This window comes from Echeneis naucrates, chromosome 23 (genome assembly GCF_900963305.1).
Source record: "Echeneis naucrates chromosome 23, fEcheNa1.1, whole genome shotgun sequence".
Classification (NCBI taxonomy): domain Eukaryota; kingdom Metazoa; phylum Chordata; class Actinopteri; order Carangiformes; family Echeneidae; genus Echeneis; species Echeneis naucrates.
Window position 1 is genome coordinate 12,630,217 of NC_042533.1, and position 22,473 is coordinate 12,652,689.

Consider the following 22,473-nt stretch of genomic DNA (forward strand, 5'->3'; position numbering starts at 1 on the left):
GTTGATCTCTGGAAATTGCTCGAAAGCTTTTTTTCTAAATATAATTTGTCGTCAAACTAACTGATATCAGGAATGCAAATATATGTCAAACAATTATCTTGTCCCTGCAGGAACAATGTTTTTTATTAGCCCCTCCATACGGTGGTCAGAGGTCAGCCACGGTTCATAGCATGCCAGTGAGATGTTTGCATGCTTCTCTGAAAGCATGCAAAATCTGGAAGCATTGAATAAACAACAATAGTAGACAGCAGAGCAGAGGAAGGTGAAAGATATTCACATGGCGCAGGAAACATATTTCGCAGCGGGGCAGTAGAGAGATTATTTCATTTTTCTATTTCAGTGACTAAAGTTGATATAAAAAAATGATGTTTTTCTATCATAAATGGTCTGTAACTATTTTATTGAATAAAAAAAAAAACAACAGGAAAACATATTGACGTTGAGATCTGCTTGCTGAACCTTCATAGTTTCTTTTATAATTATTTTCATTCATTAGATTTCTTTTAAAGGGATACTTTTATTTGCATTTTTGCCTTTTTTTGGTCTGACCTGATTCATAAACATTGTGGTTATGCAGGAAGTGCTGTAACCAACAGGCGTCCAGAGCCCCACAACATAAATTTGAACTATTTATAGCACGCATCCATCCCAAAGACACTCTGGTCAGATGCCAGTGATCTAAGCATCTACTTAGAGGGAAAGTGGATAAATAAAACAAATGAGCATTTCAATTTGAAAACAAACATGTTTAAACAAAATATTCTTTAGGCGCACCGTGTGTGAATAAAAACATTTACAAAATCCAACTGCAGCCTTTGAGGATGTTAGATCAGTGTCACAGAAAAAATACTGTAGGTATTTGCAAGTCTTTGCAAACACATTAATGAGTTCTACTTAATGAACGGAACGAAAATTTTACATTTTCCTTCACTTTCAGTATGGTGTCTTCCTGTAAAAGCCCAATTTCCCATAAAAATCATTCCTCATCAAATACAGAAGAAATTCATTCATAACTTTTTCTAAAGCCCTTACAGGAGAAAATTCTTTGTTTTATGTGGAAATAGACTACATTAGAATTTCTATTTGCTAACACTGGTGTTGTAAATTGTAACCTGTGCAGAATTGATAGTTTATCCATATCGTTACTTGAAATTCTATACTCGAAATGTAGTATGGAAAAGATGACTGAAGAGATATACAGCAACATTCTACCCAATGAAGCAGAAACTGCAGTTTTAAATGTCATGAAAGATTCAAAACTTCAGTGGTTGACTTTTATCACACCATCCACCCAACCATTCAGCTATAGAACCTCCCTGCCTTATTCTGCATTATTCATAAACCCATCCATGCTGCAGTATATCTAACCGTCTCTCAATTGTCTTGAAAGTTGCTTCCCTCCTTCCTCCTCCAGATATTTGCATCCTTATCTGATCCTTTTATTCAGTGATATCTTTCCCAATCTACCCATCTGTTTGACACTATCATCCATCCATTCAACCACCCGCCCATTCATCTGTTCTTGACCTTTTTACTACCCTCCTGCATGTAGAGGCCCCATATTAACTGGGTCAAAAGGAAAAGAGGCCACAAAAAAAGAAAGACAAGAACTGTCTGGAGCTTCTGACATACTTTGAATTACATGCTGAGTTGGATCATTTGCCATGAGCCCAGAGGCGTTGCCCACAACATCACCAGCTAATACACTGCCTGTCTGTACGTACACCATAGACACCCCGTAGACACACGCACCCCTCTTGGACATCTACCAGCCAATTTCACGGCTATATAGTGTTCCAGACAAATAGAATCTCATCATGTTTCTGACCAGACATGCCACATCACACTGACACAAAGACAGCATTCTTGCATTGTAATTCTTTGGTGCCTTATGTAACAGCAGGTCGGCCTCAGCTGTCCGTGGGTGCTGGCATCCATGACCTTTTCTTCTACAGCGCTTTATCTTGAAGTTATGAAAGAAAATGCACAGAGGATACAGTACAATAGTGCACTGTCTGACTTTGTACAGCTGTAGCATGTGACAGTATCTAGCGTATCTGACGTTGTAATATCATGTCACTGACTTAGGATTTAATGTTACAACATGTTTGGATGTGTGCATATTTTGTGCGTGTGGGTATGTCTCAGCCAAAGCCTCATCTCATGCTGAAGGGCTTTTTCATTAATGAATGTCCCCTCTCCTCCCTGTTCAAATGAAGAAATTCAAAGGTGATAGGTCTTTGACGATCCATTCTGATATTGGGTTTTAATATTGGTTTAAGTACACTATATACTGTTCACAAAGTGACCATTTCAATAGAATTTTTGACTTTGATAAAATATAAGTCCTAATATATAAAAGCTACATTGAATATAAAATACATACATCTACTCTATGCAGATGATGTGCTATTGTACATTTTGAATGTTGACATCCTATTCCCAGTTCCCTCACTCTAATTAAACACTTTGGTTCATAGTCTGAATAAAAAGCAGCTTAATTCCTCAGCTATCACAAGAACAGAATGTCCTGATGACTTTAAAGCACAAAGCAGAGGAATATGTTGTTCTTGGAAAAGAAAAAGCTTTTGGAGGTTCTGTGGACAGCAAATACTAATGGCATCTGATGCAAATGAGATATGAACAAAGGAAAGAGAAAAGCAGAAACAGACATATCGTTCTGGCAGATTAAATTGATTCTAATGTTGTAAAAGACGACATGCAATAGTAACGCTGTTTCCACTTAGACAAAATCCTCAAACAAAACTCCTCTAATGTAAATACAAAGTTTCTTCAGTGCTCACAGAGGCTAACAAAGGCGCGTGTGTGTGTGTGTATGTGTATCTATTTCTGTTGACCAGGTTGACATTTTTGCTAAATTCTGAATGAAATGGTAATATGAATGTACTTGCCGGCAAACAGCGATGTCGCTGGAGCTCTGCGGTGCCGTGCCGGGCTTAAAATTGGACACATTGAAGTAGGAGAGTGTGTGATCAATGAAACCATGCATGGTGCCAGTCTGACTGTACATATATTGGTAGACGAGTCGAGGGATGAAGTCTGATGTGAAGGAGATCACAAAGGCCTCAAAAGGAGTGAAAAAGAAACAATTAGTTCAAAAATGCAAGTGTTAGAAAGCAAGTAGCATGTTATTTAGCTTGAAGAGAGTTTGTAGTAAAAAAAACAAGACAAAAAGAAAACAAAACGAACATTACTGGTATGAATTTTAGAGATATTTGCAAAATGCAGGGTATTTATTGTGTAATAATCAAAAGTCTTGTGTCATTTCTGATAAATGTACCATGAATCCAACAAAAGAGGAATTCTGCTTCCACTTTTCCATTGCCTTGAAACTCCCAGGGTATATTATGTGTGTGTGTGTGTGTGTGTGTGTGTGTGTGTCTAGTGACCCAGAACTCTAGAGTAAACAAAAACTCTGCTGCTTGTTTTTCCGAATCCTCCATAAATCTGTTTAGTATTAAAAGTAAACGGAATAGGATTTAGTCAGTGGGCCAGGGACAAATCCCCAGCAGAACCTTTCCTGAAATACATACATCAGGGTTACAGACACAATTCTGGTTTTCATCAGGTCATCACAGATGAGCTCTCTGAGATGTAATCTGTATTTAATATAAACTGTCATCAGTGTAGTTTAAAGACTGAGCAGGACACACAGAGCTGAGGAGCATAGGATTATATATCAAAACCTTCCTAATGAGAAGTTCAAGGTCAGTGGCAAAGACACTTTCTAAACTAGACAACGAAACTTTCTAAAAATTAAACAAACATCAAGTAAAAAACCTTTGTTATCTTAACCTTTTGCGTATGAAAGAAAAAGCATTAATACTTACATTTATTATTACTGAGAATTTTCCCATTCCACTGAGTATGTTGTACCAAATACCTACAGAAAGAAGAACAAGTGTGAGTACATTTGTGTGTTCATGTTGTACAGTTTCTGCTGATTGAGACTTGCTGGATAAAGCTGCCTGTAAAATCTGTTTAAAAGATACCCACATTTTATAGAAATGCCCTTACTTTATAAAGGCATCCCCCCGAATACAACTTTGTTGTTTGAACACATGCTTAAGTAGTTTTTAAAGACATGTTTAAAAAAACTTATGAAATGCATTTTGAATTTCCTAAAAGCCTAAAACCTGAAAATCAGGATGATAATAATGTCCTCTCCTAAAAAAAAAAAAAATTAACCTTCTAGAAACATCTACATGATTGATCAAGAGCTAACAATCTGTACTTTGTCACTATATTCAGGTGTATATATATATATATATATATATATAAAAATATATATATTAGATTTTTTTGTATGACATCTGGGCTTAATAAGGCAAATAAAAAGCCAGTGAATAAACTCCAAAAAGCACAGCGGTCAAGTTGAAGCATGTAAAAGATATTTGGTTTTAGCTGACAGCAACAGCATGTATACACTAAAAGGCGTCAGGCCTGAAGGTACTGCTAATCCAGAAAAATTGTAATCAGTCAAGTTTCTGTGAGGAGTTTCTTTGAGGCTTGAGATGCTGATTAACAGGCCTCAATACGCCAATTATAAAGGAAATGATAAAAATAGAGTGATTAAGTTTGACGTATGTTTTGTCTCTTCCAGTTTATGCATGTTAGATCAGCTTACCAATGTCTTTTGCACGGACAGCTACTGGTCTGCGTAGCTCTGTAACAAACTTCTTAGCATCCAGTCTGATCTCAATGACGTTGTTGAGGAGGGCGAAGAGAGGAGCGAGCGGGAACGAAGCCACGAAGAGAGAGACAAACCCAAACTGGATGACTGCAGGGGAGACAGGTAAACAACAGCTTGTTGTGCAATTAAACCAATGAGACTTTGCTGAGGATTTGGTTAGTCTTGGTCATCATCAAGTTGCTCTGCTCCACAGCCCTTGTGTACCGACGCACATAAGCACAAGAAGAATGCATGCACATGTAAAAAACCAAGGACAATATGCTGATGACATTCAAATTTACTTACATATTTACTTTACCCATGTAAATGACTTAAGATTTTATTATTGTTTATTTTTCCTGCAGGTCATGGGGGAATTTTGTTCATTTTAATATTTTCCAACTGGTTTGCAGTAAAACAAAATCAGATTCTTGCATAATCAAATTTAATAGTAATTATGTAAAATACTATTGTTTTTTGGCAGACTGTTTATCTCTCATCCTATCTCTGTTGCTGCCTTGAAGCAGAGCTCACAGACAGCAGCAGTGTTTTGTTATCAGTCTGTCCTTTATCAGTGAACATCTCTTCTGGGGTGTTTTTAAACTTAGGCTCAATGAAGTGGTTGTTTAGTAGATACTCCCTGGGTTTGGTACATTTGCTTTAAGGAATTTTTTGTCGTCATGCCATCAAAGGGTGAAAGATTGCACCATTGAGAGCTGGCATGAATTATCTTTATGTATTTTAATAGAGATATTTAATTTGCAGTGCTCACATTTATATTTACACCAACTAAACTTTTACATGAAGGCTGAATAAATACTCTGATTATATTAATGGTATGTTCCCAGTTAAAGTAAGCATGAATCTGTTAAAGGCCCTATGTGCACGGTGGGTTAGATGTAATGGGGCAGACAGGTTGTATGCCACGATGAGGGGAAAGGGTCCTCGAAATTACAAATGACAAGTAGTAAATTAACTTAATTCCTGTACTAAGTAAGCCAAGTTCCTCATAGAAAACATCTTTATAAATGTTCTAAACTGTTTTAAAAAGAGCCACATTGCCATGTGAATGCAAAATTATGAAAGAGATTAATGAACATCAGATGCACACATTTCAAACTGCTCTCAGATTGACAATGGTCAACATCAACATGTCGGCTCAGGAGTCTTGCTGTCTGTATGGGTTGTGCTGTATTTCAGATGATGCCTTTTAAGGATAAATGCTCTACAGCAGCTAAACTGGGACTTTTTATGATTAAGTTGTGTTTGGAAATATGTGGAGTGTATCTATGGTGTACGCTTGTATGTGTGTGTGTGTGATCCTGTCTGATAAGGTAACCCACAGACACAACATCCAGGACTAATAATCAAACCTAAGGTTGTGGGTATTCATTGTGAACCTACAATGCTTCAGACACACTCACTTACGTAAGGAAGAGGAGGGCTGCAGGAACAAACTGTTCAATAACCAGAGCACAAAGCAGCTTTTGAGATTAAAAAAAAAAAAAAAAAAAAAAAAAGGGACATAAAACTGATAATAATAGGAATGCACTATTAATATTAGCTTAATCACTGTGTGGAAACATAACAAATTAATACCAATTATGGTCCAAAAAAGAAAAACACCTGCTTCGTAGGAATGTGGACAAGAAACATGAGAAAGACACAGCAGTTTTCCTGACTCTGGCTGGTGTACGACTTCTGATCAGAGCAGTGGAACTTTAGCAGTGTGGGAACGGGGGTTTCCAGCGAGCCGGAGACGGCCTCACCTTGGGACACCGCACAGAGACAAAGAGTGGCGAGGAAGAAAATACAGCAGTGGCACAGTGAGCGCTAGAGGGCAAGCTTAGAATAACCTCGCTATCTACCTGAGACGGTTGATGGATTCGAAGCTGCAGAACATAAAGCCAGACGTGCCTCAACACAAGCATAGGGGCTCAAAGACATGGCATACACACACATAAATAATAAATGCGTTAACACAACCCCAGAAATACCCATACACACCGACAACTATGTGTGAGCACATGGTTGCTTGTACAGAACAGACTCTCTGATATACATCATTCCTCTTCTCTCCGTTTTCCCCTCAGTTTGCATCACCCAAGATCACCTCATTCTGAAGTTTCCCTCCAGCCATATTTCAAACTCTGTAACAATTTTCTGTGATGATTAATGTTTTGTCCATCACGGCTCTGTGCTTAAGCCCCGCCCACCCCTGCTGCTTGCTCTGGGCCGATAGGTGAGAGAGCAGAGAATCAAGATTGCTTAGAGGAAGGAACAGTCAGACCCAGACTCAGATCAGGATTCTGTCGAGACCGTAATCTGAGACTAGCAGACATATCAGAGCAATAAGTGTAGTTAACATTATTTATTTATGTATGGTGTTTGTTTGCTTCCAACTGGCAGCGACTTACATAGTGTTAATAGCTACGCCAACACAAACTCTCTGCACAAATAAGGTTGTATTTTTGTTTGGTTCCTGGATTGGTATCAGTCTCTGCAGTTCAAAGTGGAAATGATGATGACATGTCATGGCGATGACACTTTTTTCCAGTCATAATAAGCATTATATAATACATATAAGATAAAAAAAAAAAAAAAACTTCTATGTTTGGCCATCTGTAATTCTTGAGGTTTTTTTACAGTATGTTTCTAATTCTCTCAGTCTGAGTCATGTTGTCTTAAGCCCCACATTTACAAGAGAATTTCTCACGCAGAACGCATAAATGCAACGAGCAACAACATACCCACAAACCTTTATTTGCTAATCTTAAATTCCCCCCAAAACCTCAATGTTTTTATTGCTTTGACCTTACATCAGAATGTCGCTTGCTTTATGGGGTTCACAATCCTTCAAATACAGATGTTCCCAGATTCTAATGTGAAGCTTGCGCTGTACTTTGACCCTTTCCAGTGCTCAAAAAAAGTCATGGTCTCCATTAGTGTCAGCTGTCATTGGTTTTCGTCATGCATTTCTCTTTTTAATCTTCACTTTTAAACTATTAGATAGAGCCTAAATCCCTTTTCAGTGTTTAACACTGAATACGCATATACGCATTCCCATTCATTTAGTTCAGTCTGTCAGGAATCTGTCAGGTATTCGACTCAAAATGTGTCTTTTTGTATAGTTTGAGGCTGAAGATATTATCAAAATATTGACTAAGCCTAAAGCAGATTTTAGACAGAGACATGACTCCGAGACGATACTCAACTGCATCTTTTTCAAAGGTGTGGTAAAAATGATGATAATAATAATAATAAATTCAAATATTTACCAATTTTGGTCATTTCTACAAACCTTGTCATGTTTTTTATAGCTATCTTTCACAAAGAGGTAAATTTTTGACTTTGGCTGTGTTCCTGTGGAAAAAAAGATAAATGATGGATAAATGGTGCTGATTAATTTCTAACTTTCTTTATTTACTTTAGAAAATAATTCTGCTTTTATGGAGAATGATTGTAGGCCTATCTGTGTGTGCACAATCAGCTGGTAGAGGCAAAGTTTTTCTCCAACTCTGTAAAAACACTTCACTGTGATTATTATGTTGTTAAACATGGGTTTCCCCACAAAAAAATAAAAAATTTAATAAAAAAAAAAAAGAATGGAAAACTGGGGCTGGAAATTTATCAAGTCTGAATTCCTTGAAGAAATTCTGGATCAGATGAAGCAGAGATCAAATTTATCATCTATTTTTTTGTGTTCAGGGGGCTCAAATCATTTCAAATGCCGCTTTTCTCTGGATTACAACTGTGCATTTTCTGTCCTTTTTCACACAGACAGAAGATGGAGACTAGTTCTAATATTGTGTCTCATATTTAATCCAGTTTGTTTTTATATTTTGATGCTATTTCACAGGAAAAACATCTGTTTACATCACAAAGTTTAAATTCCAACTCCAGTCACAAATATGCTTTGCTTATTGATACTTGACTTGAATGTTTGACCTTGTCTGTGCAGTCTGACACTGATAGGTTGTTTTCAAATTTGTGAAAGATGTTTGGCCAACATCTCAAATACATGTATGTATGAAGTTATTTGGGTCATCACAGCTGGTTCGAATTAAATCGTTTTCCAGAATGGTAATTAAACATCTGTGAGGAGAGGTCTAACACTTTCAGTCTCCACTTCAGTGAAGTAGAAATATAGAGTACATGTGGGATTCATTGTTATGGAATCACCACTTAGAACAACAAGGAAACTGGATTTCTTTACAACATCTTCAGTTTTTCAACAATTTTAAATGAATTTGACTCTGTAAAGGACAAGATCAAAACTTCTGTTCATGCGACATATTAGCTGATCACAACCAGAACCAAATCACTAATACGTCACTAGTCTTTTATGAAGTTTTGACTGAGCAGGTGTTGTGACCAAAGTTGGTTTTAATAGCATACAGTATGTGTGTTCCCTTCGACATAACTCAACACCTGCAGCTCTTTATCAGCTCCGCACAGGAAATTTCTCCTCACAGCCAGTGTATCAGTCACCTCTCATCATCATACAGTAACTCTTTAACCTATAACTACTGTCTAGACAAATGTGCTGTACTGACACTTTTACAGATACGATCAATAGCGTTGATTGTTTTCATTTTTCTTTTTTCTCTCTATGTACACTTAAGCTTTTTTGGTTGGTAAAGTTGCGATGAAGTGATTCTCTAAATATTATGTGATTTAAAGTGTTTTTCCATTTGTGCCAGCAACAGCAAACATTCTGAATGAGTGTCTAAATTCCTTCCAGATGCAAAAACAACTTACTCGATTAAGGTTGTTTAAAAATCTTGTTTACAAAATTACCACAGTGATCGAGGTGTCAACCAAAATGTATTCCTGTCCAGTTGGGCCCACCATCATCCATTTATGTTGTGTTACAATCTGTTATCTATTTAAATTCCTTTATTTTCGAAATTATCCACCATTTTCAATTTGAGATAAAGGGATTCTGAAATTGATTGCTTTGCTTTCCATAAAATTACACACTACAATGTACTGCTGCCTGAGCAGTCTGCAAAAGCTGGTCTGAATCAGAATCAGAATCCCCTTACGGTATGTGTGTTTGAGTCCCTCTGCTTGTTAGCCTTCCAACACAGAGGGCTCCACACATCTTTCAAACATGCATTAGTGCAAATTGGAAACATCAAATGAAACATTATTTTCTTTTAGAATAAAAATGTCTAAAAATGTGACTGAAGATGGAATTCAGACGTCTAACCAAAGCTTTGAAAAAAAAAATGGGCCACAGAGAATTAACTGGAAAGATCTTCAAAAACCACCATTTTACTGTAAGTTAAATGCCACAGCTACAGATACTTACAGCTGATATTAGTCACAACATTGGGAACATGTGATTATACACTGATAATGTGCTTTGGTTTGCAACAGATAAGAACAGAAAACAACCATTATGCACACAGTGTGACTGCTCTGTTCCATGTGTGTAATGAAACAAGCTGTCCAAATTAACTGAGTTCACACATAGTTTATGATTGTCACTGCTCTGGTCCAGTTTTTGATGAGCCTGTGGCAGAAATAAGTCAGTTGTAAATTAAGCACAGGCTGACGTAGCCACATGTGAACATTAAACAAACCTTAAAAAGTAAGATGTTTGTTCCAGGTGTGCAGGTTTATCTGGGAAGATCACATTAGTCCTCACAAGTATAACTTACTTCACATTTATTAGTGATGTACAAGAATACTTAAAACTTGGCTTCTTGCCCATGAGGATATTTGTTTGGGGCTCATGCAGACTTACTCATCTCCATGTATTCAGGCGTCAGGCCTTCAAAAGGAGCCAGGGCATAGTCCAGGTTCCACTGCTGTGGAGGTTTCTCCCCCTCCGTCTCCGTCTTTGCTGATCCTTTATCCTTCAGTGCACGCACCAACTTCTTCAACTTCCTTTCAGGACAGACAAAACGGAGGCTGCAGCCAATTTCACATGGCACAAGTACAGAATAACTGCATTTGCACAAGGCAGCTTAATTTGTCTCCATGTTAAATAAAATCCAGGGTTTACCTGGCTTTACTTCAATTTTATTAAGGTGTAGCTGTGAAGCAGTTCGTTGTTGATGCATGGTACTTGCACTTAAAACTTTTTTTCTTGAGTAAGAGAGAGACTAAGCATCTGATCGTGAAACATAATAACAAAACGTGTATTCACAAGGCTGCTGTAAAACTGACTGGAATGAAAGCCAGACTCTAAGTGTTTTCTAAGACTTGGCAATGATATAAACAGGAAAAGAGAAATGGAGACTGGTGAATGTGTGTGTGTGTTCCTTTGTACAGTGATAATGGTAGTATGTTTTTTTGCACAGCTTACTGTGTACATAAATGCATGCATGTAATATTACATATGCCTCAGGTTGTACAAGTAAATGTCTCTTATGCTGGCAATCCAAATGGAGCATTCCCTGGTGTCACTCCAACACCAGGGAATAGCAGTTCTCACAGAGCATGCAGAGAAATACACACAGAGAGGCTGGACCAGATGCAGATGTTAAGAATTACTATTTAATTCCACCTTTATTTAGCAATGTTTAGACCAAAATGTGAGAGATAAGTTAGCAAGTCAATTCTGGCCTTATATTTGTCAGGTGACCAGAGACGCAGTGATACTTTATTAATGTGAAAGAGTAAGGGTTTCCAAAGTCACAGATTAGCACCCATCCCCCTTTATAAAACAATTATATGTCTTTAAGATCCAGTCCAGTTTCTATTCATATCTGTCCAGATGACAGATCCACGTCCAGATCATACAGAAGCTGTGAAAACCTGTGGTGTTCCTGATCGTTCCCTGGTGTGAAAAGCTTTTCAGTGGGCGAATGTGAACTATATGAGAAGAGGACGTGATATATATATAAGCTGATATGATGGTATGTGCCCTGGTTTTTTGGTCCCATGGGACACCTTGGTGGAACCGCAGCGTTTGATGACATTCACCTAATGGAACAGGAGGTCAAGTAGTGCTACAGCAAAGGTAATAGTACTGCCTGAGGCTGGAAGGCTCCTCTGTTGTGTGGCAGTTGATATAAACAGAGCTGACCTCTGACCTTTGGGATTTGCATGTAAAAGCGGACCGATTACCCAAGAATGAGTAGCACTGTACATCTATACAAGATGTGGGGGAATGTTGTCGGAACAAGAAAGGACTGAGGAAATGTTGTAGGAGCTTGTGAGCAGATGTGTACTGTATGTGGGTATTAGGTGTTAGGTGTCACTATCTCTTTAGATGTTTAAGATGTTTGTTACTTCTTGTTTGATCAGGTTGTTGAAGCCTTTTCTGTTATTTACTTACGGGATGCCGATTTCAAAGATGTTGTTCTGGATTAGCTGCTTCCCCAACATAATGATGCTGAGCTGAATGCACAGCTCAATGAGGCAGCCCCCTGGAGCACACTGAGAGAGACAGGTAAAACATTTGCACCCACAGTAATTGCTAGCTGATGTTTCAATCATTAGACTGAAAGACTGATGACAAACCTCTTCCATTCGGTAGTCATTAAAGACATAAACGTAATTGCCAGGTCGTCCTGCAAACCTGCAGAAACAGAACTACTTTACTGATATTCAAGGATCAGAGATTTTTCAGATTCACCCACTGTAGATTCATATTGTTTCTAAATTGAATGTAAACACTTGTGTTACAGGATCAAGCCTGACCCTGACGTGTTAGTTCAAGCAGCACAACCTATTTCAATTCATGACACAGGAAAATCTCAAAGATCTTGGCAGTCTCCATTTGACCCAATTTATCATTGTTTTGCTATGGAACACTTTCCCTTCTATTGTTCCTGTTGCTAAGTACATATCCAATAACATGCTCTAGTTTTTGCAGTGGGCCTTATCTTTTAGCACACAATCTGACTGAGATGGTAACCAAGTACATAAAGTGGCCCAGCAATGACATGCCAGTGTTTTTGATTTATAGTTAGTTTTTTGTTGTTGTTGTTTTTTGTAAAATTGTGCAAATGATTTGTCAGCGCACAGGTTGGGAACCACAATTTCTTTTAAGATATCCATCTTGAGCTAAATAAACCAACTAGATTGGCTGAAAATCCATTGCTACAAAGATGGTTCCTACAAATTTGACATTTTGGAGATGCATGATTCCCACTGGACTCAAAAGCATGCTTTGCATAAATGGACAGAGAACATACCGTCCTTTGAAGAAAGCCACATAAAAGATGGGCGCGTATGCATTCATAAACTTGAGCAAGAAGGCTTTAAGGATGAGACGCTCCTCAAAGTTGGTTTCTGTTTTGGGAATCTCTGTAAGAAAGAGTCGAGATGGCTTTGTTTTATGAGGTCAGAGCACAGCAGGGGGGTTAGAGGGAAAAAAGAACATGCAGGGGAAGGTATAGGTCAGTATGTAGTTTAGCATGTATTGGCATTTTTCACAAGGCTCTCTGCGTATCTCTCTGTCTCTATAACTCACTCACTCACTCATGCACGCGCACACACACACACACACACACACACACACACACACACACACACACACACACACACACACACACACACACACACACACACACACACACACACACACACACACACACACACACACACACACTTTCTTTCTTTGTCACACTTCTCCCTCCCATTCTTTTCCTCTATTTCCGAGGTTTTGAATATGACTGTAAATGTGGTTGAAGCATCCTGGGACAACTGATGGGACAGTTGGAGCATGAAAACATCAAAGTTTCATCAAATTGTCCACATAGAGGCAGAAAGAGACATTCTGCCTCTCATGGTCGAAGATGTAAGAACATTACATGAGTTAAAAATGCTGATTAACTTAATGAGTCACAGAGGGAGACTTTTCCCCTTTAGATCTTTCTAGATATTGCAAGAATGTGAAAATCACAAGAAATGGCATTCACATCTGATTCTCATTAGTAATAAGAAAGAATCATAGTACCTGGAAAAATGTTTAAAATGTTTCCTCAAAGAAGCTTTGAATATTGATTGCTGAACTGAACTCGTATTTATCTGTGTAGCATAAATTGTCTCATCTTACTCTTGAAAGGGAAAAAGCTGGTTTCCCTTTCAACCAGCAAATAGCTGGCTATTTGCTGGTTTTCAAACTATTAGAGTAAATGACTATGTGTTTTCATACCAAGCTCTGTCAGCCACACTGCCACAGCTCCATAGATCTCATCAAGGATCAGAATAACCACTAAATTAATGATGACTGCTGTGGCTGTCACTGTCACCCGAACATTGGACTTGGTCTCTGGGTCAGGGCTCATCGCCATCAGGGCCGACACTGTGATGCGGTACACAATGACCCCAAAAACTGCAGAGAACGTCAGTCCGAACTGGTAGCAAAAAGAAAAGGAAGGGAAGATGAATTAGGTATTACACATTACATATTAGTGCGATATTTGTGACAAAGTTGTGGCTTGAATTAATATTTCAAGGATGAAATCAATGTGGGTCACTGTACATGTACATTACTTCTATCAAAGAAGTAGATTTTTCTATTTAAAGTGTCATCATTCACATATACTGAGAAAGTACATGATTCCTAGTAGAGCATTAAGCTAATATTTATCTACTAACCATAAAAAGGATGGAAGAAACGTTGATGAAGTACCCAGGAATACGATCTTTCATGGTTAATTTTTCCACGGCAGTCTGACAGGGTGGATGGGGGGGGGGGGGGGTAAAGAGAGGAAAAGTTTACTGATACAATTCACATTGCTTTAACTTTCTGGGAAAGCTGTGGTGCTTCTCATAGGTCTTCTGAAAGAGATACCAGAAAATAGAGGAAAAACGCTATTTCATTCAAAATGATAAATCCCAACATGAACATTTCAGAGTACCCGCTCTCTCTTTCAAATGGCTGAATGGAGGACTACAGCAGCAGCAGCAGCACTCTTGGCATCTGTATCAGGAAAGAGAATTACATCTCAACAGAGAGAAATAAAGGATCACTGTAGCCTGTTTCAGTCTGCACCCTAAATTTGGAGACCGGCTGAAATAAATATTTTTTGTCCATAGAATCACCGATGCCCAGACGACCCCCATTTGAGCAATAGTTTTATCAATTTTCCCAGGCAAGGACACTTCTGTAAAACCTGTATTACTATTAAAATGAAAGAAATATCGGTTATAAAAAAAATACTTTGAGTCGGTACTGATATTTCATAGGAAAATGAAACATTTTCTTTGTCATGTTTGGACTCTTTGACACAAGTTTCACACTCAAACAACTTTTGCTACACGTGCAGCCAATCCATTGACCTCTACTCCAGACTTTAACATAGTGAGGTATATTCTAATGAGCTCTCGTTAATTAGCTTGATAAGATGGCAGGTACCACATCCCCAGCAGTGCTGGAAACAGCTTGCTTTAATCGATGCATCATGTTGGTTGGAGTCAAGTGTTGGACTGTCTGTAAAAGCCAATTTGAAAAAAGAATTTCAATGTTATAAACACAGGCAAATGAATCAAAAAAAAGGATGGATGCTACTTGACTGGACTGTCTGGTGTTAAACATGGGATGATCTTTGAGAAGACAAATGTTGTATCCCCATCCCCAGGAATTTGACCCCTTCTCCCAGGAACCACAGATTATAGGTTTACACGCATGCATTTACATGGGCAAGCTGAGGCAGAGCTGAATGGAATTTCACACACAGGGACCCTAACATTCACACAGCATAGTGATTGATGCGCAGTCTGTGCTGTGTGCTAAGATAACTGCACCATCTAGTGAACACATTGGCTCAGTACAACAGTAAAACAAATTTCCTCCAATGTCATAGGTATATCACAGATTTTAACAATCTACACACCAAATAATACAAAATCAAACATGCACGCATCTACCTTTGTCATAAAATGATTTTGATATAGTTAACATAAATATCCAGGCTACTGTTTGGAGGATTTTTTGGAAGGAGAACAGAATAAACTGACTAATCTAAAACATTAAAATATTGTGTTAATTATTGTGATCAGTTTTAGATTGGACTTTTTTTTTTTTTTTTTTTTAAAACACACCCCACATGCCCTGCTTTTAATGTTCACTGCTGTCATGCTGCACTTCAATCTGAAATATATTATCAAGATAACATTTAAATAAGATTTGATATTAAATTGAAACTAAATATGAATTCATCTTTGCCAACCTGGACATAGTAGAAAAACCTAAAATAAACTAAATACAAATTTGTTGTCATTTATTTGAATTCTGTTGTGTATGTATTATGCTCTGTGTGGTGCTGCTCCCTAGACTATGATACTAAACTATGTGAAGCCCTGTTAGTCAGGTCTGAGACCTGACTCAGATTCTGAGTTAGACTGTAGTATCTACCAAGGACCACTAATGCTAAATTTCTAACTCCCAGACATTTCTAACTGAGGTTGCATCTTCAAATATCATGTTCTATTTCCCCAAAAGGTTTACAGTGTGAACAAATGCTTACATTTGAGAAGCTTGAACCAGATAATGTGCAATTGTCGTCAACAGACTGATTTATAATTTAAGATTATTATGAGTGAATTGATTAGTATCTTAAACTTATCAATGGAATGTTGAGGCCCCACATAAACATTTATATATCTAGGTCTAGCTTATATGTCAGCACTGTGAAAGTATCAAGGTCTCGGGCCACAGAGAAATGATCACAGTCTGTATTCAGAAACTGAGCCTTACAAACCAGCTGTCAGGAATTCGGGGCTTTGTGATGTCACCACAATGCAGTCACTGCCATCATCCAACCTTTCAGGATTTATCTTTTCTGAGTGCCTTTGATATTTCTATTGGGTTATAAGCAGTCAGCCAGACAGGAGAGGAGCTCTGATCCTATCATCTGATTGACTAGAGCTAAAAAACAAGAGCCTGAGAGAGCAGAATTCAAGTCTTTTTTTAGTCACATCTTCTTATGGATATTAATACTTAACCTTTAAAAAACAAAAAGTGGGAACACAGAAATATAATTTAAGAATCTTAACATTGATAACATTCTATCAATATAGTGCTCAGACAATGCCAAAGTGAAAAAATAAACAGGAAATAAAAATTGTCTTGTATACTGTGACTAGGAATTCCCTGTGTCAGATTATTAATTTAGTCCAAAGAAATACTGCTGCAACACACCAAAACAAACACAGAAAAGAACCTCAGTTGTCCTCTTAAAACATAATATCTACATTTGATCCTACATCACATTTTACTGTCTCAGGTAACAAATCACATGGTTCAAGTGTTTGTGTGTGTCAGTGAGAGTTCTGTGTCGCCATAGTGACGGTCACTAATCTTACCCCTGGCTTCCTGCCCAGCATGCATCACTCCCACTCAAATGCCCTCCCTCTGCATCTCTCCATTCCTGTACTTCCCCAAGTCTATTTGTCTATTTCTCTCGCTCTCTCGCTTTGTCGTTTTCTTTTTGTTTCTTTTCATGTCAAACACTTTGGTTTTCTTGTTTTTTTTTTTTTTTCTCCCACAGACGTTGGCTTTGAAAGTGGTAGATTTTTTTTCCTTTGTTTGTTATTTCTTTTGCTTGTCATTGCAGGCAAAGACACATGTCTGTCTGATGATATTAATTCATTACGGCTCTGTGGCACTGAGGTGATCCATTGCTCTTCAGTAGTGAGTAGGCGAACTCTAACGGGTTAGCATGTTAACACATTTGTGTTTGGTGAATTTCAATGCCCACAGGCAGGAAGATAACATTGTGCTTCAGCAGATTTATTTATCCAAATGCAGCATAAATGAAGCACAAGTTTTTAATGACTGCGTGGCATCAGTTCCAGTTTGCAAAATGCTGTACAATGACTGTTTCACTACAACATCTGTGCCCAGGAGCATCCAATCATATTTCTGCAGGTGTAGAGCGTGGCCAATATATTCCAACATTATCACTGTTTATTCTGCTGAGGTTCTCTGCAGCTTCCTCCACCCTCTCTTCCTCCTCTTCTATTCCAAATTGTTGCTAAAACCAAGATTTACTGTCTGTGTATCTTGTTATTAGTGGGATTAGCTCAGTCACACATGCTCATTCCCTCTAACTGCACAGTTTTCAGCTGCCAATTTGAACTTTCTGAAAAAAAAAAAAAAAAAAGGCATCTTTTCACAGTGTTCAATCTAAGACGACACGAGAAAAATAATGTTGCTCTGGGAGCATCCATCTTTCACTTAGACCTTTATTAAATATGTTGTTTTACTTGCTTGTTTGTATTTATTTGACCTGAGGCAAGTGTCAAGTTGCAAGTGATGCTGCAGGAAACAGAGCAAACAAGAAAAAAAAACAAACAAACAAACAAACCAAAAAAAAAAAAAAAAAAAAAAAAAAAAAAAACCCACTCAAGCTTGCCCGAGCTTAGATACGGCAGAGATTCTTTCTTCCTTTTGGGTTGGTGGAAATCAAATCCCCCAGACCCAAAATTGATCGTACTACGGGTTCAGTGACATCATGAAGATAGGACTGCTGAAGCTTAATTCGCTGGCACTTTTGCTTTAGCAAACCTACTCAAGCAACAATTAAGTGGTTCAGGACTACTTACAGCCCTGGATCACTATGCCTGTGTGTGGCTCGGTGTGTGGAGGGTTTGTGGAGGACTGACTCATACCATGTTTATGGTAATGAAGGAAGATAACACACTGCAATGGTGAAGTTCACTGATGTATTTAGTAGCTTTCATGCTACAGTGCTGGAGCTCTTTGGATCAGAGGAAAGACATCTATCAGTGTTACATTCCCCCTCATGGGTTTTTATGTTTCTTTATTTTGCCTTTGGTGCCCCCTGACGTATTTTACTTCAAATTTTGAGAATAAATCTTTGAAATCCTACAACAAACAACAACAAAAGGATTGTTTAAGTCCCTCATTTAGGCTCTAGTTTTAGCCTTTTCTTGGAATTTGTTGCTAATAAAAAGAGACAAGAGCAGGTATGTAAATCTTTTTGTTTGTTTGTTTTCTTTGTCACATGCATTATCCCGAAAAGGGAAACACAGAAGATGAATATTAACATCTGTTCTGTGTCTTAAAAGACCAAGATGGAAGTGCAATGGGGCTCTATATGCAGAAACGGAAAATTATTTTTGGTTACTTCTAATTTCTTGAGTGTATAATCGACTTTGAGAATTGCTGCATTTTAGTGGGCTTTTTCATTATTTAAAGGCCTTTCTCTTTTTGCTTCCTCTGTGTTTTCAAAATTCCTACCTAGCAACCCACACACTGAAAATGGCAAAGGTGAAGATCAAAATCGTTTTTCATGGCATTTTGTTTGAAGGGAATCAACCATTTTAATGACAGTGCTCACATCCCCGTATGAGAGCTCTCTCACTGCATCTTGAGTTGAGTGCTTCCCAGCATGATAATGATCGTTTGAAAGAAAAATTCATTAGAATGTCCTTTCACCATAGCAGGGTGAGAAAGGGCATAGACACACCCATACACAAGCTGCATCATTGTCACAACCCTGTAGCCTCACAGCTAGATGCCACTAAATCCTACATACTGGTCCTTGCCAAAAATCTCAGTAATGGTGACTTGGCTTTACGTTGGAAAAAATTCTGGCTTTTCAGACTCACTTTTGATGCCTTCCTTTGGATCAAAAAGACTCCATCTGTCAGAGCTGGAGACCACGGCCTGTCTCTGTTGATATCTGTTGAAAATTATAGTTTTATCTTCCCTTCAGCCAAAGGTGGGTGTATTCTTTGAGAATATATATCATTCTTTCCAAGAGCCTCCAACAGCTGTTTCTGAACAGTCTCCAGTACATATATGAAGTTTCCTAGTTTACAAATAGTTTGAGCGGATTAGACCATTTAAGAAATTTCATAATAAAAAAATTAGATTACTTGAAAACAGTCCCACTGCCAAATATGTAAAAATAAATAAATGCATGAACAAAACAAAAAAAAAAAAAATACCTGAGGAGCTGAGACTGTAGCAGCCAGAGGATGAGACAGGAAGAGAAGAACAGATAGACAACAGCCTGCAGGATCACAGGAGAGGCAAGGACAAGGAAAGGGAAAGGGAATGGAGAAAAGGAGAAGGGAGGAGAGGGTTACCGGGATTCCTGCAGCCATAGCAGACAGTAGTTTTTGTCTCCATCTGTCCTTCCCTGTCACTGTCCCGTCCTCCTGCTTTTCTGGCTGCAAGACAAAGACAAATTTTTCACACATGCACACGTGCGTGCGCACGCGCGCACACACACACACATTCACACTCTTTCATACATATGTAAATCAATATATTGCATTGTACTAGGGAACATCTTATATACATGACCATTACACAGGTTCCCTGTGCGAAAAATGAAGGAATAAATAAATACAGTAAATGACAGCTAGCCTAACATGGACAAATTTAATTTTAAAGGTGGTTTGTTATTTAATTATGTCTCTGAAAACAAAATATGTCTATGTATGTCCTGTTCTTTTCTTTTTTTTTTTTTGGGGGGGGGGGGCAGCAAAAATTTTCTTATGTACCAAAGGGGGGCCCAGCAGAGAAAGTTTGGGAATCCCTGCCATAACAGATGACTGGGAGGACACAAAGAGATCAGTGATCTCCAAACACAACTACAGGATGGCGAAAGACAAACAAACAAACCAACAACAAAAAAAAATAAATTAATAAATAAAAAAAACACCTCAGGGATAATTCAACCTCCCTACTTTGATCCCCAAATCAGGTATAGGGAGGATGCAGCCCTGATCCTGTATCTTAGCAACAGTTCCTCCTTCATTCTGGCAAGAAGACATCTGTTGCTGCAGCAGTGAATGTGGGCCAACACAGCTCAATGTGATTGACCCAATTTACTTAGGGAATCTAGATCATTTTCAGTTATTATCACGCTAAAATCTATCAAACAGATCAAAAACCATCCAGCCAGTTGGCACTGAACCAGGTAGTCTCACAGTCTCACAGTCAGGGGTCAACAGTCAACTATTGTTATCAATACGAAAAATATAAGGTCTGCGTTTAAACACGGATGTTATTCCGTCAAGTGTAAATGTTATGGGATAGTTGAATGATTGAAGAGCTATTTAATACCTTTCCATTGTTATTGGTAATATTCAATGTACAGGATTTATGAGAAATAGTCTGAAGCCTTTGGGCAATCGAAATCGTCCCTACCTCATTCTTTTTCTTATTTTTCTGCTTCCTCTGTCTCTTCTGAAGGAGGATGGTCTCATATCTCGGCCGAGGATGTTCCTGAGGGGCAAACCAGCATTGAGTTGAATTTATGAACAGTGTGCACATTCACAATTTGTGTGAATGTAAATGTCATTTATGTGTTTTCTCCTGATATATGTGTATGAATGTTCTGTGTGCATGAATGGAGCATATGCTCAGTGCCAGTGCATGAGGAAGGTTTTCCTTTATGAGGCAGCAAGACAGACTGCCCAGTCACCGGATCTACCTTGAACACACCGCTACAGCAGGAATTTATAGTGCGCGTGTACCTCATCCTCTTCGATGCCTGTCAGATCCCAGCTGAAGCTTAAGCTGATTTGACGACGCTTCCAGTGCTCCAGGAACAGCACCGCTATAAACACACACACACAAAATAAATCATTTTCTTTACAATTCATATTATGCTCATATACACTGCCCACCAGATGTGTTTTTAGATACTCTGTTTGTGCCCTACAGAAACATAAAACACTACATGGAACAATAATATGTGTGACACAGCCAGCAACACAGTCAACAAAACCGACTTCTCACATTTTCACAAAAATACATCTGCGCCTTCTGTCTCATGCACAAATCCAGAATCTGTAAATATTCCATTGTCGTCCATATGAAAAGTTTAAGCTCCAGACACAAAATGTTTGGATGTTGATAAAACCAATAGAGACTTTAAGACTGTGACTGATTCACTTGTGATTTAAGATTTAAATGGGCTATTTCAAAATTTTCTTGGAGGGACAAAAAAGTGTTTGGGAGGTCACAATGACCTTTGACCTTTGAGCAAAAATAATCACTTCATCGTTGGGTCATAATGATTGTTGTCAATTTTACTGAGATATTGTGTTCTCAGGAATGAAATGACCCGACAGATAACTGAAAATATAATGCCTCCAGGTCTAGCTGATGAGTATGCGTTTTATCAAGATAGATGGTTAAGCTCTGATTTTATCTCTTGTGGCTGTAACATATGTATCTCTACTGCCCAGTTTCATACATACAGCAGTCATCAGTCAGTAATGAACCAAATCTTTTTGAAGAGAGCATGGCTCACCCTATTCTGGTGGCAAATAAAGTAAAGAGAGCAATGGGATAATGTATAATTACTCTAACCCCCCTCCCAAAAAAAAAAAAATATATATATATAGCACAGACCATCACACAGAGCATAAGGTGCTGCCAGTTGTATTTTTTTGCTCCCTTTCATTTTATTTTCTGCATTTATTAACCTTTAATGGATGCTTTTTAGCCTGTTGCTCTCAGCGTGACTTGCACTTGAGGGAAGTTATGAGATATTAATGAGCAACTCCACATTTAGCACCTGTTTACACACACACAGACACACACTTAACGTTCCTGCACACACACTTGCCGTCAAGCAAACACATAACCTCACCCCACAGTGACATAAAAATGGCGAAGAAGACGGTGGCGGGGTTGTCGAAGAGGTGTGAAGCTCTGGCAGTGCCGCAGGCTGTGCTGAGCTGCCAGAAGTCACAAGCTCCATCACACAGAGGACACATGGTGAAATTCAGACGTTCGTCACACATCTCCAAGCTGAAGAGGGAGGAAAGACTGAAGTCACGGAACCCCTACATGTAACAACAATAACACTACAGCATATACA

At 38.3% G+C, this 22,473-nt stretch overlaps 1 protein-coding gene across 1 annotated transcript in view; it reads right to left on the reverse strand.

Annotated features, from left to right (window-relative positions):
- Positions 1 to 22,473, reverse strand: part of ano2b (anoctamin 2b) — a 51,195-nt gene that overhangs the window by 8,632 nt on the left and 20,090 nt on the right. The window contains exons 11-22 of the mRNA XM_029495019.1: positions 22,243 to 22,403; positions 21,119 to 21,201; positions 20,790 to 20,867; positions 14,258 to 14,332; positions 13,812 to 14,013; positions 12,850 to 12,961; positions 12,173 to 12,230; positions 11,988 to 12,088; positions 10,449 to 10,591; positions 4,649 to 4,801; positions 3,852 to 3,904; positions 2,913 to 3,085 (exon numbers count right to left, since the gene is read on the reverse strand). Of these exons, the coding sequence (XP_029350879.1) occupies positions 2,913 to 3,085; positions 3,852 to 3,904; positions 4,649 to 4,801; positions 10,449 to 10,591; positions 11,988 to 12,088; positions 12,173 to 12,230; positions 12,850 to 12,961; positions 13,812 to 14,013; positions 14,258 to 14,332; positions 20,790 to 20,867; positions 21,119 to 21,201; positions 22,243 to 22,403 (1,392 nt within the window). The remainder of the gene's footprint in view (positions 1 to 2,912; positions 3,086 to 3,851; positions 3,905 to 4,648; positions 4,802 to 10,448; positions 10,592 to 11,987; positions 12,089 to 12,172; positions 12,231 to 12,849; positions 12,962 to 13,811; positions 14,014 to 14,257; positions 14,333 to 20,789; positions 20,868 to 21,118; positions 21,202 to 22,242; positions 22,404 to 22,473) is intronic.